Raw genomic sequence first — 17,182 nt, 5'->3', positions numbered from 1 at the left:
GGAAAACAGTAGGGAAGTTACTCAAAAAATTAAAAACAGAATTAGCATGGGCTCCAGGAATCGCAGTGCAGGGTGTTTACCCAAAGAACAGGAAAACGCTAATTCAGAAAGATACAGGCTCCCCCCCTGTGTTTACTGCCGCATTACTTACAATAGCCAAGACATGGAAGCCACCTAAGTGTGTAAAGATAGATGAGGGGTAAAGAAGATGTGATACACACACACACCGGAAGTTTTCAAGGATGAAATCTTGCCATTTGCAACAACACGGCTGGATCTAGAGGGTATTATGCTAAGTGAAAGAAATTAGAGAAAGATAAATACCATATGATTTCACCCATATGTGGGATTTAAGAAACAAAACAAAAAAAAGAGGCAAACACACTCTCAAATATAGGGAACTGGTGGTCACCAGAGGGGAGGTGGTGTGGGGAGTGAGACAGGGGAAGGGGATTAAGAGAACGCTTATGATGAGCCCTGAGTCATGGAAAGAGTCACTGAATCAATATATTGTACATCTGAAAGTCATATACCACTGTATGATCACTATATTGGGATTAAAAGGTTTTTTTTAATTAAAAAACAAAGGGTGAATCATTGATTTCCCTGGAGCTCCCTTTAGTTCTGAACGGGGGAGGAGCAGGACCGGGACTGAAAAGTGGGCTGGTGCAGGACTATGGAGATGTCACAGACAAGTGCTCGGACGGGGTCTGTGTTCTCAGGGCAGGAAAACCACCAGGACGCCATGTCCTCTACAGCCCCAGACTGGCTATTCCATAGCTCGGCTACCTCAGTTTCCCGACAGCTTTAACCATAATTAATATCCGTCTTTGATATTTAAAAGTAGAGCCACGTTGCCCATTCGGGCGGGTAGATGGAGGGATGGCATTAAGCAGCAATGACAGGGTTGTTAGCACAGCAGGGCAGTGAGGCGTTCTGTGTCCTACTCCAGGACTGTGAGGACTGGCTCCCACGAGGAGTGACTGGCCTTTGAGGAGAAACTTTTGTTCCTAGAATTTAGAGGAGCACACACATCTTCCCTTTGGGCCCTTTTGAGCCCCCAGCTCTCTGGTCTGATGCCTCCTTGACTGTGAGCCCTTTAGGAAAATGTTCTATCTCCCAGGTGTGCTGAGCTGAGTGCCCTGTACACTGTGAGATCTGGACAGAGGTTTGAGGGGATACATCAATGGATGACTAGGGCAGAGAAGAAAAGCTCTAGGGGAGAAAATGCCAGCACCCATATACGTGGGTTCCGAACAATGGAATCCAGACTCACTGCTTTATGCACCAAAGCCAACGTACTGACTAATGTAACGAAAGCCCAGGAGTTGAAGGGTCTGGTTTCAGCAACGTATGGACCAGGTGATGTCACTGGGAGGACGTCCCTCTGTCTTCTCTTTCTTTGTACCCTTCCTTCCCAGTCTAGCTCTCCCGGCATGGTGGCCCTGCTCCCGGTCCCCAAGCTCCAGGCTGCCATTCTCACAACGCAGCTGCTCGAGAGGGAAAAGGAGCTGGGAATGGAGGAAAGTGGGTTCCCAGAGGGACATCAAGGCACTAGCAGCAGAAGCAGCACAAAGCAACAGACGTTCACAGTGATAGCCTTGCAGAGAAATTGCGTCCCTTGCTTCAAAGTAGATCGATCAAATGCCAGACTCCCCACGCTTCAGTCAGGAACATGGGGGTTCTGGACCTCAGGGTAGAGTGCAAAGTGGGCCGCCTTGGTGCCAGGAGGACCTGAGTTTGAACAGAGTTTGAACTTTGCTCACTCGCTGTGTGATCTCAAGCTAGTAACTTAACCTCTCTGCGCCTCGGTTCCCTCTTTCTTTCCAGCTAGACTGTCAGCTCCATAAGGGTAGTTACCTTCTCGTATTTCGTATGACCCCCGCCCCAGTGCCTGGCAGCACGCTACCCGGCCACGGCGGGCCCTGATACTGTTCAATCAGCCTCGTCTCTAGGTGGTTGTCCAGAGAGAAGGAACACAGCGTCCGTGAAGCTCTAGTAAAACGCCAGGCTGGTAGAAGGGGCTGCGTAAGCGGCAGAGTTGATCGTTACTATTACTCCACAAAGGACCCATGGTGGAACAAAGGGCCGCAAGAGGGGAGGCAGCTGGTGGACAGCTAGGAAGGGAGCCCGGCCCTTTCGGGGGTCGGCCGGCGGTGCCAGCACGTGCGCCAGCCGAGGCGGTTGTGGGCGCGGCCCCAGGGCACACCTCCCGCGCCCGTGCTGAACGCGTCTCCTCTTGTGTCCCCTCTGCAGCTGGAGCTCTCGAACACCGCCGTCCTGCACCAGATGAGGCGCGACCAGGTCACAGACACCTGCCGCGCCAACAGCGCCCTGAGCCGCAAGCGGCGGGTGCTGACGCCCAGCGACCTGAAGCACCTGGTGGTGGACGAGGACCACGAGCTCATCTACTGCTACGTGCCCAAGGTGGCGTGCACCAACTGGAAGCGGCTCATGATGGTGCTCAGCGGGCGGGGCAAGTACAGCGACCCCATGGAGATCCCGGCCAGCGAGGCGCACGTGTCGGCCAACCTCAAGACGCTCAACCAGTACAGCATCCCCGAGATCAACCACCGCCTGAAGAGCTACCTGAAGTTCCTGTTCGTGCGCGAGCCCTTCGAGCGCCTGGTGTCGGCCTACCGCAACAAGTTCACGCAGAAGTACAACACGTCCTTCCACAAGCGCTACGGCACCAAGATCGTCCGGCGGCAGCGCAAGAACGCCACGCAGGAGGCGCTGCGCAGGGGCGACGACGTGCGCTTCGAGGAGTTCGTGGCCTATCTCATCGACCCGCACACGCAGCGCGAGGAGCCCTTCAACGAGCACTGGCAGACCGTGCACTCGCTCTGCCACCCGTGCCACATCCACTACGACCTCGTGGGCAAGTACGAGACGCTGGAGGAGGACTCGAACTACGTCCTGCGGCTGGCAGGCGTGGGCAGCTACCTGAAGTTCCCCACCTATGCCAAGTCTACGAGAACTACTGACGAAATGACCACAGAGTTCTTCCAGAACATCAGCTCGGAGCACCAAACGCAGCTGTACGAAGTCTACAAACTCGATTTTTTAATGTTCAATTACTCAGTGCCAAGCTACCTGAAATTGGAATAAAGGGGGTGGGGAGAGGGCGAGGATCGTGCTTTTTAATTTAAGATTTTTATTTGTCAAAAGAAATTATATGGATATTGGGTTATTTTGTAAAGTAATATTTCTTTGGGGATGATGCTGCGAGCAGCATGGTGAGAATTATTTAAAATCCTTAGTAGGGAAGGACGGCTGTCTTTGCAGGGGAATGGGATGGGTGTCCTTGTGTGTAGACGTGAATACCTGCAACACTGTCTCAAAGGTTTCCTTGTGCTCTGGTGAATTCCATGAATTGTGCATCCCATAAATTCTAATTAATATTATTTATAGTTTATTTAAACATGGTCTCTGTATAGATTTCTTTCTGTGGCAGCAAGATTCTAATGTCTTTGCAGAAGAAATGTGTTTTTGTTCTGTGCTTGCTACAGCTCATTCCGGGGCATGAATATTCTCCTCCCTAACCGCTCGTCGAGTTAACTGTGTGGTAACAACCATTGTGATGTCTGTCGATGCCACGCTTCTTGGAAATCCGTGAGAAATAAATAGAAAAAGGCACCTTTGCAAGGGACTGATTCCAAACAGATTCTAAGAGTCCCTTGTGCTAAAAAAAAAAAAAAAAAAAAAAAAAAGATTTTTTTTTTTTTTTTTAACCCAAGGAGAAGAGCTGATTGTAGTTTCGTTTTTGTTTTTGTTTTCCTTTTTCACCAGAATTAGCAGTCTGATAGAACAGGCTTTTCTACAGCAATGTTTAACTGGCAGTCCCGGTTGTGGGGGTGAGGCGGCTTTGCTTTACAGTCAAGTATTTATTGAGCAACTACTATGTGTCGGGCCGAATTGTAGGCTCTGCGGACAGAGCATCGAACAAAACCAGTAGTCTCAGCCCTCAAGAAGCTTTATGTGGACACAGTATCCAGCTCAACAGTTAGCAAACCCTCTCATATTCATGGGGTTTGGGCCATTTTGAACCACCCAAAAGGTCCATGACCCCTACAAACTTGTGTTTTCCCTAGCCCAAGTTTGAAAACCACACACTTAGAACAGGCCACTTAACTTGGTGAGTAATCCAGGCTCACCGCCCAACACAAGAGAAGACAAAAGTGTTTCCCATCGTGTTGCCCACTCCGTCGTATCGGCGGCGTCTGCCTTTGAGCCCCAGATTCGCCAGGCACAGCATGCAGGGGGCTGTGACCGATGAGCGATGTCTGCTCGGGGGAGGGAAGGGGATCATTGGCCAAGTGCCTCTTCCTGCCCCGTTAGCCCAGCACCCACGCCTCCGCGTGGAAATGTTCTCTCTTCTTTGCCATGTGCGAGAGTGAGAAGCTGTGGCAGGCCTCCTACATTTGGGATTTGGAATGGTCTGGCATTTCTCCCCTGGTGAAGGTCAGAGGTTGGACCACCCGTACACACGCAGGCGCATACCCCTCCCAAGTCCTCCAGAGGCTGAGACCAACAGCATCTTGGCGAGCACCACGCATGAGCAGCAAGGAAAGCCTTCCACGACTGTAATCCGTGCCCCCTTTCCTCCGGAAGGTCGGAAACATTCCACTTCCTGTTCCTTGCTAATTACCATCTGCACATGCTTCTCATTTCCAGCCATTTCGATGCCCCGGTTGAAGTTTGAGCCACATCCCTCTTACAACTAGTGAATGAGTTGGTAGCAGATCCTGTATATAATAATTATAGTTCTAATAATAGGGGGTGGGGTGGGATGGGGTGTGGGTAAGTTTTGCTTTTTGTTTCATTTTTGGTGCAGTATATAGCAAAGGGGTGAGAATATTCTAAACAAACAAAAATGAATAATTTATTCACAGAAACTATTAACAGTGTATTGTAAAGCTCACAGCCAGCTCTGCAGCAGCTGCCACATCTCACTGAGAATATGATTGTATTGAATGTGAGTGAGGTGTGCACTGGAGGGGGTGGCCAAAGCTTTTTATAAAATGTTCTGTACGTTCTTCCAAGCTCTCTCCCCTTTGTGAAGGGCACAGAGACTGTGCCCTCCACGGACAGAGATGTACACCGTGGTTGTACTGAATAGAGTGACAGACCTCAGCTGTCCCTGGAATTGGGAGTCTGGGCCCTGTTTCCAGACAGGGGACGCTGTCCTCAGAAATAGGGCTTCTGCTAATGAAACATTGACAGCATTTCCTGATATGTGCGCCACAGAACAAAGGTTCTAGGAGATGCGAAGTGTGATGCAAAAAAAAAGAAAGAGAGAAAAAAGCATTTTGAGGTCAAATAGCCTTGGGAAACAAAGTTAAGTCACTTTCCTTTCTACAGGACTTTTCAGAGCCTTGGATGTACGCTGTGTGTTATGAACCCCTAAACGCATCATTGAGTTGGTAGCATTTCCTGAACTTATGTGACCAGGATACTCTATCTTGCAGGTCTCACAGAGATGTTCCAGAGAATATACTTTGGTTAGGTCCATTTAGCATATCTGAGGTCACCAAGGATAAAACGACTTCCCTGACCCTTCTCCAAAACAAAATAGAACAGTACCAGTCCATCCCTATCTGGTTTATAACAGAGGTACTTTATCAAATGAATTAAACTTTTACTTAAGTGCAATGGTTTTAATCCTGGATACTACCCTGGGCAATGATTCCATCCCTCCCGAAGGGAGCAGGGGATGGTCTTGGGTGGTGTGGACAGAGGAGGGGAGGGGAGGACATAAGGCCACAAAGTAGCCTCCCTACTCCTCAAGCCTTACATTGCTCAATGCACACAGAGGGAGCTCAACCCTTGAGGAGTGCTTCTTCAATTCCAGAGTTTGGAATTGTCCACCATGTGCTTTTGGTTTTCCATTGGAAATTCCCATAGATTTCCCAAGCTCTGTGTTGCCGCCACCATCTTTGTTGGGTCGGGTGAGCTCGCCCGTGCGGTGTGCAGAGTACCGCCTTTGATCTGTCTTCTTTCAAGCGAGAAAGACTGTCCTTCAGGGGACAAGACGTCAGTGTAGTTCTGCAATGAGGGACTTTCTCTTCGTGTTTTGTTTTGTGTTCACATTTTATTTTCTAATGGCATAAAAACTTAAAAAAAAAAAACAAAAAACTGAGTCAACTGTTCCGCAGAATGTAGGAAGTATTCTGTGTCCTTGGTGTAAAAGAATCCATGGGTAAAAATGTGCCTGGGAAGCAAAAGCTTGTGTGTGGTTTTTTTGTTTGTTTGTTGTTTGTTTTTTAAAGAAAACTGTTTGAAAACGCTTTTCATTGCATGCTTCGCTGGAGAAAAGTACAGGCAGGTGTCCCACCTCCAAGCCACTTTTCAAAGGTGCTGCTGTGTTTTCAAAACCAGGTACAGTTAGGGTAGTATTTACGAGGACATTCCTGCTTAACCTATCCCTTTGGTTGGAAGATTCTAGAATATTAGCCACAGGGTTTGAATTCCTGCAGCTTCTCTGGAGCTCCCCTACGTGTCCCCCCCCTCCCCGCCTCCCCAGCTGGTCTGGGAAGAAAGGCAGTCTGTTGACCTATGGTGTCTTGGAGGGAACCTTCCTTCCTCCCTGTCCGCCGGGTGAGCTCCACCCTCCTGGTAGCAAAGGTGTGGAGGCACAAGGGGCTAATTCCTGCTGGTAGAAAGTTCCCGGGGCGGGGCGGGGGGGGGGGGGAGTCACTAGCTCACTTAGCTGGTGGGGTCTGGACCACTGCTGAGGTAGTGATGACTCGGAAGTCCCTGTTCGAAGCTGGCAAGAAGCCAAGGGACTCAGTCCCCGGTGGATGGTGTCAGACCACCTCCCTCGCAGACTGGCCGTCCCCTACGCACACCAACATACAATCTAAGCTGCCCCGTTCTGTGCAATCCCGGTGACCTGGATCCTTCCTGGCCCACTCCTATGTCAGCAGGACTGACCTCATGGCTCCCCCAATTTCCTACAACCAGCATTTCTTCCAGCCTTTTCTCATCAGCTGACTGGACCCTATGAACAGGCGACAGGACCCACGATAACCAGCTTGCCCCTTGGCTGTTCACAGGCGAATTTCGGTTTGCTACTCTTTGTCAGGTACAGAAGGGGCTGCCCGTACTGTTTTCCTATGAGCATGCTCAGTATGGTATATGCACATATAACTTAACATCTTTGTGGAGTGTGATTTTTTTTTCTTACATATTTGTATGCAGTAGAGGGCTTGTTGTAGAAAACTCTCCCTGTATCCTACTGTACTGTTCAAGAAAGCTGCATTCCACATTGCCAACAAAAGCGTGAAATGTTCATGAACCTTCCTCCAGGAAAAGCCATTCAAGCCTGATTATTTTTCTAAGTAACTTCAATTAAATTGAAGAAAAAAAAGAAGCCTCTCTCTGTGTATGGTTTGTTCATGGCTCATTGACAAAAGACTGTACGGGTTGGGTGGGCTGTGTGCCTTAGCGTGTGGGGGGCCCCGTTCGTGTGCACCAAAGGGTGGAGAGGGAGAAACAGAAGCGGACCCCATCGGCCGTCTTGGCCGTGGTAAAGGCCACCACCGATCTGAACCCTTCCTGTTCGGTGGATGAATGGGAGCTTTCTTCCTTCCTGCTTCGCCTACAGTCTGTAGAGTGATGTGTGAGGAGGCCCACCATGATCGTGTCATCCCAGCACCCCTGGGAAAAATCAGGGAACAGTCTCTGAGAGGTTAAATGGTTTTGGTGGCAGACGCGGTACACCAGCGGGGGTTGATGTGCCGTCAGCACCCCACACTCTGGCCACTAAACGACACGCCTCCAAGCAGCTGTCCACCATCCACAAGTTGCAGACCTGCCCGCGGGCCCCTGTTTCCAATTCCAGACCCAGTCCTTTTCAGATGCCCCATAGCTGCTCCCCTGATGGACGTTTTTTAGCTTTATTGCTAGAAATGATTTACGTATTTCTATTCTGCCAAAGGAAACATATTCAAAGTTGTTTATTCTATTCTAATTTCTTTAACTGTGTTATCCAAACATTACATATGAGAAGATTAGATTTAAAAATGTATCCCATTTTCAGCCATGGGTTTGTAACTATCTGCCCACCAGTGGCAGGCTCCCTCCCATGCCTGGTGTCACTGCAGTCCTTGCTCTGGTCCCTTCTGGTTGGGAAAGGTCCAGACCACAGAGCTCAGTTGTCTTAAATTAATGGACAGGGGCGCCTGGGTAGCGCAGTCGTTAAGCGTCTGCCTTTGGCTCAGGGCGTGAACCCGGCGTTCTGGGATCGAGTCCCACATCGGGCTCCTCCGCTGGGAGCCTGCTTCTTCCTCTCCCACTTCCCTGCTGTGTTCCCTCTCTCGCTGGCTGTCTCTCTGTCACATAAATAAATAAAATCTTTTTAAAAAAATTAATGGACAATGCACTATTTTTTAGTGTAGTAAAGTGGACATCACTTGGTCAGGGCCTGTCCCTGTCTCATCTAGGACAGTGGAAAATGTCACTGGGAAGCAGGCCCGATTGAGAACAGCCCCAGTGTTCACTTATCCTCAGAGTAAGGCTGCAATGCCCTCTCGTCAGTGGCCAGCTAATGGGTATTTCTGATGGCGCCAGTGGTGCCCTCTGGCTGACATTTCAGAAGCTACAGAAACGGAGCCTGTGGCCTAGACCGTCTGAGCAGGGCTCAGGGGAGGTCACTGTTGACCCACCTCCTGTTGTGAACAACAACAGTAGCACCAGGAAAAATCCTTAGTACCCGAAGCCAAAGTGGCCTTTCTTGGAAAGAGCCCCCCTTTCTCAAGCTGTGTCCTTCCTTGAGACATAACCGGTGATCACATGACTTTTTATGACAGTAGACACTGAACGATTGACAGAAGAAAGTAAGAAAGAGATTGGCGATTCCATGGCAGCCCCCAAAGCCTTTTCAAACATTTTCTCAAAAAGTCACAACATCCAAAGAGACTAGGAACCATTGGCCAAGAAGACATTTGGGGGGCAGGACCCCGAGGGCTCAGTGGAAACACAAATCTCTGGGGGAATCCCCCTCGCAGGGGGAGTCTGAGCTTTGCACCGCTGGTACCCCCCACTCCTGCTGGCACATTACGGCCAATGGCTGTGGCCCCTGGGTCCTGGAGGACTTACAGGAAGTGGGAAGACGAGTCTGGTCTACGTTCACCACCGAGAGTTTAGACATCTTGGGTCTAGTGTTTCCACTACGAGCCAATAAGGGAGATTCTAGCAAGACTGACGTGAGACACAACCTGTCCCCCATTTTACAATCCTCTCCCAGCACCAACACCCTCCCCACATCACAACCAGCCCTAGATAGAACCATCAGGATGGAAACAGCGTGACTCCAAACACAGAGCGGGCTGAGAACTGTTCGCAAACACGCCGCCTCTCTGAAACGGGGGGAAACGGCAATATCTGAATTACTCCTCTCGGTGGAGGTTGCTAGCCGTCCTTCATCCACCAAGCGGTGGTGTGTCACCTGGAGGTAACTGCTTCCTGTCGGGGCCTCAGTCCCCCCACCTGTAACATGTCAGAATTGAGCTAGGTCTGTGGTTTTCGCTGAAAAGGAAAAACGAGCCTCTTACCTTTGTTTGTATACCGAGCACTGGTACGTACACCAGATGAAGCAGAGAGGCTGTGATGGACAGTCTGAGGACCACCCTGAGCGTCTCTTCCCCCATAAAGTTCCCGTGGACCTCCACGGACCCCTCGGGTTGTAGGGAACACAGTTTGAGAACCTTAAGTTAGATGACCTCTGAACCCTTCCAGCTTTGACATTCTCGAATGATCTACCCAAATCCTTCCCTGTGGCTCTTTATGCCAAAGAGGTTGATCGGCAGTTAGAGGCTACCACAGAGGTATCAACGGCTTCAAGAAGGGATGCCGAGGGAACAGCATTAGAACAAGATGAAGACGGAAGGACAGAAAGAAGGAAAAAGGAAAGTACAAAGATAAAGGCAGATGCAGGAAAGGAACAGCTCAGATTCAAGGTGGGAACCGAGGTGTGGACTCCTGTTCCAAACGGTCCACCCAGGAAATGCGGCCTCCAAATTCCTACAAAACCCCATTCATTTGAAATACAAGAGACTGCAATGAAAACCAGCCTCTGTATTAATCTGCTTTTTAATTTTCAGTGTTTGTTTTAAAAAATAATAGAGTGTGTCCTTATGGAAGAATAGCACAGGCTTGAAGTTCATGTTGGTTTCGACCAGCCACCAGCTAGAGATTTTTTTTTTTTTATGGCTGCATCCAGTCTGGGATCTTTACCTGATACATCAAGCCAGAAACAACTTTGTGCCTGGAAGCAAACTGGCAACAGAATGAAGGGGAGATGCCTGAAGAAGAAATGAAGGGAGAAAGAAGGCGCTCTGTCTAAAGGAGGGACAGCTGTACGCCGAGCTTCTGTGCACAGTGAGCACAGACTCAACTCTAGGTGGCTCGGAAACGTTTGCTCTTAATACGGTCTTTTCCAAAAATACATAGCTTCGTAAAGAAAGTCGACCATAAAAGCAGCTAACTTTTATTAACTCGTAAAGTTTATTGCAACGTGTTCAGTGCTTTCCACTTCATCCTCACACCAACCAGCAAGGTAGATGCCTGTACCCTTTTTTGCAGATAAGGAAGCAGAAGATTAGAAGAAACAACTTCCGCTAAATCACTCATCTAATCAGTGGCAGAGCCAGAATTCAAGCCCAGGTCTGGTTGACTCCTGGCCCATTGGCATTGGCCTCACTGGTGGGCCAAACCAGGAGGCAGAGAGAAGTGCAGACGGGGTGGGGGGGGGGGGGGGATGAGGGCCCAGCAGACAGACCTGGGAAGAGATGAAAACTTTAGCCCAAGTGACAAAATACAATTAAATACAATTGAAAGACACTAAGGAGACAAAGAAAGAGCTGGAAGACAAAAAGGGTCAAGTTCAGACTAAAATAGCCACAGACAACTAGGCAATCTATTAAGTTTCTGCCTATGTTGTTGAGATAGGAAAAACTAGCTCCCCTCCTGTGTGTCCCCTTTACCCCCACACTGCAGTCACACCCCACCCTCCTGACACCAGCTGGGGTCGGGGGCGTATTTTCTCCACAAAAAACAATTCTCTGCAACACCAGCTGGCTCTCCTACAATTCAATTCTGACACACTCTACCTGGAAGTAGCGTCAGATCCCACAGGTTAAGGGCTCAGTCCTACAAGACTACACCAACACCCCCCCCCCCCGCCACCTCAGATGCCAGTCACCAGCCCGGTTGTCCCCTGGGCTTTTGACCCATTGGCTGTAAATGAGAAGTTCCCTCCTCAGGGGTGATTAATTTGCTGGAGTGGCTCCCAGAACCAGGGAAACACTTTCCTAACTGCTGATCAGTTTCTTATCAAAGAATGTGTTGAAGGCTAATGACGCACGTCGGAATGGAAGAGACGCGTGGGGCAAGGTACGGGGAGGGGGAAACGAGCCCCATGCTGGGCACGCCACTCTCCCAGCACCTCCAAGTGTTCACCACCCCGGAAGCCCTCTGAACCCCCTACTTTGGGGATTTTTATGGAGGCTTCATCAGGTAGGCAGGATCGACCAATAACTCCATTTCTAGCCCCTCTCCCCTCTCTGGAGAATAGGGGGTGGGGCTGAAAATTCCAAGCTTCTAATTGTGGCTTGGTCTTTCTGGTGACCAGCCCCTGTCCAAGAGCCCACCAAGCGTCACCTCAGTAAAGCAAAGAACACTGCTATCACCCAGAGAAGTCCAAGTGATGTGGGAGCTCCGTGTCAAGAACCGGGTTAAGGACCAAACAGTACAACAGATGCTCTGTGTGTCTGATCCCTCAGGGAATTGCAAGGGTTTTCGGAGCTCTGTCCCCGGGTGCAGGGCAGGGACCGGGATATGTTTTTTTCTATCATCTTACACTTGTCTATTGCATATCTTGTCAAAACAGCTGGACCAATTATCGGCAAATTCGGACAAACTATTCCTAAAGGTTGGACTTCAACTAAAAGCCAATGGCAAAAGTGAAATTCAAACCGGGGGCCTCGGAGGCGGCTGTGAGTCCACGGAAATGCAGCGCATAAGCCACATGGTCTCACGGTCTGCACAGAACAAGCCAACCTGGGTTTCAAACCTAAGCCCTAAACCGGGTTTCGAGGGCAGCCAGTCAGGATGGAGACAGCCTGTTCTCGCAGCTGCTCGCGTAGCCACACTGCCCGGCGCACCCTGGCTTGAGCGGCCGTGGAATGAACGACCTTTCTTTTTTTTTTCTTTTTCTTAGATTTTTTTTTTATTTGTTTATTGGACGGAGAGAGACACAGCCAGAGAGAGAGGGAAGTGGGGGAGTGGGAGAGGAAGAAGCAGGCTCCCGGCGGAGGAGCCCGATGCAGGGCTCGATCCCAGGACTCTGGGATCACGCCCTGAGCCAAAGGCAGATGCTTAACGACTGAGCCACCCAGGCGCCCCTGAATGACCTTTCTGAGCAGCATTAAGAGCCAGACAAAAACAGGCTGAAAGAGAGAAAGAGGCCGAAGGGCAGGCGGGAGGGAGGATCTTGGGGCAGAATCTGCTTTGGACGTCATGCGGTCCTCACAGCTCCCTGTGCACCGTCAGGCTCTCTCCAGACACGCTCAGGTGCTACTCTAACCCTGGGGAAGATCTGTGAGCCGAGTCCTGAGCGTCCTCACTCCTTCTGGGAACCTGCAGCTGTGAGGGGATTGAATCACTCAATCATTCATTCATTCATTCAGATGTGTTAAGCATTGCCTATGTCAGACTCTGCAGAATGCCGAGTGTGGGAATTCTTAGGGCTCATACTCAAGTGGAGAACATAGAAATGTTAACAGATTGTTGTAGGATAATTAAAATATACACAAAGGTGAAACGCCAGACTATCCCTGGGAAAGAAATGATCCAAGTCAGCAGCGGGAGAAAGGGAGGGAAGACAAGCGATTGGAGCGCCGGTTCTTGACCGGGGTGATTCTGCCCCCAGTGGACAGATCTCCACAATCAAGAATTGTCCAGCTCAAAAATGCCCGAATGGGAGAAATACCAAGGAGGTCGAATCTGTGGCTTTTAGCAACTGGTTGATGTGTGGGTGAGGAAGAGGAACTGAGGAAGCAGTGAGGACTGGCACATTCCCAGCTTGGGAGACAATACCTGGAGACTGGGTCCACAAATGGGGGTCAGATAATCAGGAAGAGAAACAGGTTTCTGGAAAGGCCATCACTTCGGTATGAGTCATGCTTAATTAAGTCCATGTGGGACATCCAGATAAAGATGGATAAGTGGGTCTAGAACCTTACTACTCAGTGTGGTTTGTGGACCAGCAGCACGTGACTCACAAGCTTGCTAGAAACAGTATTTCACGCAGCCCTCCTGCATTTTGAGAAGCCAGGTGATTCGTGTGCACATTCACATTTGAAAAACATTTATCTAGAGCACAAGAGATAGTCTGAAGTAGAGCTGTACCTGTAGGGGAGGGGGATATCTTACATTACCGCTTTTTCCTCCAGCGACCCTGAGAAATGGGTATGATCAGGGTCACTGGTGGTACAGTGTCTGGTCGTACAGGTTGTGCACTGCACAAAGGTGCCTAGTTAAGGATAGGGCTGACAGGGGTGCCTGAGTGGCTCAGTAATTAAGCATCTGCCTTCACTTCAGGGCGTGATCCCAGAGTCCTGGGATCAAGCCCCGCATCAGGCTTCTCCGCTGGGAGCCTGCTTCTTCCTCTCCCACTCCCCCTGCTTGTGTTCCCTCTCTCGCTGGCTGTCTCTCTGTCAAATAAATAAAATCTTTATTTAAAAAAAAAAAAAAAGGATGGGGTTGACAACGGACATTTACCGTGAAGGAAATGATGCATTTCTCTTACTGTACTTGCCAGGTTATGGGCATAGGGGCTGTGATCACCCAGAAGGGGTACTGTTCTAATTTGCAGAAAAGCTGGTGGTTTCCGTGGTGTACTGGTTATCTTGTTCTCCTCATAGAAAAGCCCTACAGCCTAGCAGTAGCCCTGAATGTAATAACAGCTCCACATCCCCTCATCGATAAACCTTGAAAACCAAAAGTCTTTTTATAGATTGACAGCAAGCTCACTTGGCAGCAAAACCTGACCTTAACTAACATGAGACTATTTATCCCGCTTACTGTGAATATTCATACATTTCCCTGCAGAAATATTAACGTGTTTTATTAGGGTATCCAGCCCTACACCCTCCCGGAGTATTGGGTAATTCAGGCTATTCGCACAGCCTTCTTTTTCTACAATGTGAAAATTTCTGATTTCTAATACACATCTGGTCCAACGGTTGCCGAGAACTGTCAACTTGTAGCACCCTGATCTTACAGACGGGGAAACTAAGGCTCAGAGAGGTTAAGTACACGAGGGAGCCACGGCCCAAACCTCCTGCCCTTTCCACATCACACTAATTCCGAGCAGCTCACTGATCTGTACACAGCCCAGGCCCTTCCCTCACCGGGAATGCGTATTTGCAGACAGAAATGTGGGTGAGAGACGCGAGGCTCTGTTTTGTTCGGGGCTCTCAGGACAGAATGCCCGTCCCTGCACTTGCATGGCACGTTTCCAAACAAGCCCGCAGGTGTTCTGACAGCACTTAGCCCAAAGCCGGGCACCCCACGCTGGACGCGTCCGTCCGTCAACTTCAACCTCACCGGCAGACACAGAGAAGCCCAGCAATTTTGCAAAAGAATGAAAGCAAGTGAATGCTCGTTGGATCTGTGATCGATACAATACCGGCGCGAGCGGCGGGGCCCGCGTTCTGCGGCGCTGTTCCTGTTCTGCAGACCGAGGTCTCCGGCGGCGGCGGCGGCAGCACCAAATGCCAACGCCTCCTTGAAAAGATATTAGCTTGCTGTGGAGAACACAGTGCCTGTCATCTTCTGCGAACCAGGGGCCGCTGCCGAGTCCTCTGCTCCTTCAACAAAGAGCAGACTTTCTTCTCCTCCCAGAAATGAACCTGGAGCTGTAAATTATTAGCCAATAAGAGGCAGCGTAGCATCCTCTCCGAAATTTTGCAAACTCTGAAATTACATGTCTGTGACCGTCTGGGGTCTGTGTTCTTCACTTTCGAGCTTACATGTCGGGCTGTTGCCACAAGGTAAATGTTGGAAATTGGCATCTGGTCGCCCAAATCAACGATTATCCATTCTCTATTTTGAACTGAAGCTCTTTAATAAAAATGTTTGTTTTAAAAAACCTCTTACTGGGGCGTCTGGGTGGCTCAGTTGGTTCGGCAGCTGCCTTCGGCTCAGGTCATGATCCCAGGCTCCTGGGATTGAGCCCTGCATCGGGCTCCCTGCTTAGCGGGGAGTCTGCTTCTCCCTCTGCCTGCTGCTCCCCTTGCTTGTGCTCTCTGTCAAATAAATATGTAAAATCTTTAAAAAAAAAATAGATGAGTAAAAAAATTTTTTTAAAACCTTATTTAAAAGTATATCAGTGAACACAGAAAATCATTTTCGGATTCATTTCTGATTCTCTCCATTGTACACACACGCATTAGACGTCTTTGTGTCTTTGTTTACTTTATATACACATTTACATATCTTCTCTGGAGAAGCATTCACTCAAATCTTTTGCCCATTTTTTAAAAAAAGATTTTATTTATTTATTTGATAGAGAGGGACAGCCAGCGAGAGAGGGAACACAGGCAGGGGGAGTGGGAGAGGAGGAAGCAGGCTCCCAGCGGAGGAGCCTGATGTGGGGCTCGATCCCAGAACACTGGGATCACACCCCGAGCCGAAGGCAGATGCTTAATGACTGAGCCACCCAGGCGCCCCTTTTGCCCATTTTAAAAATTAGCTTGTTCTTCTTGGTATCAAGTTGTAAGCTTTCTTTATAAATTTTTCATTGAAGTCCGTTATTAGAAATGTGTTCGGCAAATCTTTTCTTCCAGTCTGTGGCTTGCCTCTTCATTTTTCTTAATAGCATCTTTCAAAGATGAAAACATTTGAATTTTGATGAAGTCCAATTTCTCAATTTTTATTTTGTGGCAGGTTGTGTCCTACGTAAGAAATCTTTGCCCCTACCTAAAGTCTCCGAGATTTTTCTCCAGGGCTTTCTTACAGACGTGTTAAAGTCTTAGCCCCCACATTTATGACTATATCCATTTAGTTCATTTTGTATATGGTATGAAGGGACAGAGTTAAGACCATATAGATATCCAGGTTTTTGAGTGCCATTTATTGAAAAAAGTGTACTTTTCTCACCTTGGTGCTGTGTCAAAAAGCAAGTGACCACCCAAACGTATGTGGGTATCTCCCTGGATTCTATTCGGTTCCACTGACATCAACAGTTGTAACTAATTTGATTTCATAATATGTCTTGAGACCCTGTAGTGTCATTTCTTTCAGCAGGGTTTTGTTTTGTTTTGTTTTTGCACTGGCTCTGAACTCCAACATAGGCTTTAATAGAAGCGGTTAGGAGGGAAGCATTCCGTTTTTGACTATAAAGTATGATGCCAGCTAGAGATCTTCCATAGACGCCCTTTGTCAGCAAACTGAGGCAGCCACTTGGCTACTATGTTCATGGGAAATACCAGCCTGTAGTTTCCTTTTCTTGTAATGTGTTCTTCTGGTTTTGATGTTGGGAGAAGGCTGATCTCATAACATGACTTAAGAAGAGCTCCTTCTCCTATTTTCTGGAAGAATCTGTGCAGAAATGGTCGTATTTTTCCTCAAATGTTAAGTCAAATTCACCTGTGCAGCCATCTGGACCTGGAGTTTTCATTGTGGGAAGACCTTTAATTATAAATTCATTTTACTTAATAGAAGTATGGCTCATTAAGCTATCTAACTTCTCCTGAGTTTTAGTTAAACGTCACGTAAGGTGCTTTTAGACTAGTTTTTATCCTGGAACTAATGAAGCCCCATTTGTAGGGTGTGGCCTTTCTAAGGATCCCTGTTCGTGCCCTGAATATTCGGTGAGATCTCTCTCTGGTGAGAGGAGATGCAGGTCATGCCCGGCACTGTGTAATCTCCGGGATTACTGTTCTTTCTTGGGGACCTGTCCTCGTCCGGCCTTGTGGGATTTTCCTCTACACGTGCACTCACTGGCAGCTAGTCGGAGGCTCAAGAGGACCCCTCTCTAAATGTCTGAGGCTCTTCCTCAGCGTGATTCTCCTCCCTGCATCACCCTACTCTGCCAGTTCTAGAAACATTGGCCTGTCAGAGCGTCAGTCCATCTCCTCAACTCAGAGAGACTGGTGGACAGAGTCTGCGATTC

The 17,182-nt window shown here is 48.9% G+C and overlaps 1 protein-coding gene across 3 annotated transcripts in view; it reads left to right on the top strand.

Moving 5' to 3' along the window:
- Positions 1-7,372, top strand: part of CHST11 (carbohydrate sulfotransferase 11) — a 261,730-nt gene extending 254,358 nt beyond the window's left edge. For all 3 annotated transcript variants that reach the window (XM_048217932.2, XM_026499768.4, XM_026499767.4), the window contains exon 3: positions 2,257-7,372. In XM_048217932.2, coding sequence (XP_048073889.1) covers positions 2,257-3,111 — 855 coding nt within the window. In that variant the 3' untranslated portion in view covers positions 3,112-7,372. The remainder of the gene's footprint in view (positions 1-2,256) is intronic.
- Positions 7,373-17,182: the final 9,810 nt, after the last annotated feature.

This window comes from Ursus arctos, unplaced genomic scaffold (genome assembly GCF_023065955.2).
Source record: "Ursus arctos isolate Adak ecotype North America unplaced genomic scaffold, UrsArc2.0 scaffold_21, whole genome shotgun sequence".
Lineage (NCBI taxonomy): Eukaryota > Metazoa > Chordata > Mammalia > Carnivora > Ursidae > Ursus > Ursus arctos.
The sequence above is the reverse complement of the archived record's forward strand: the minus strand, read 5'-3'. Positions and strand labels throughout refer to the sequence as shown.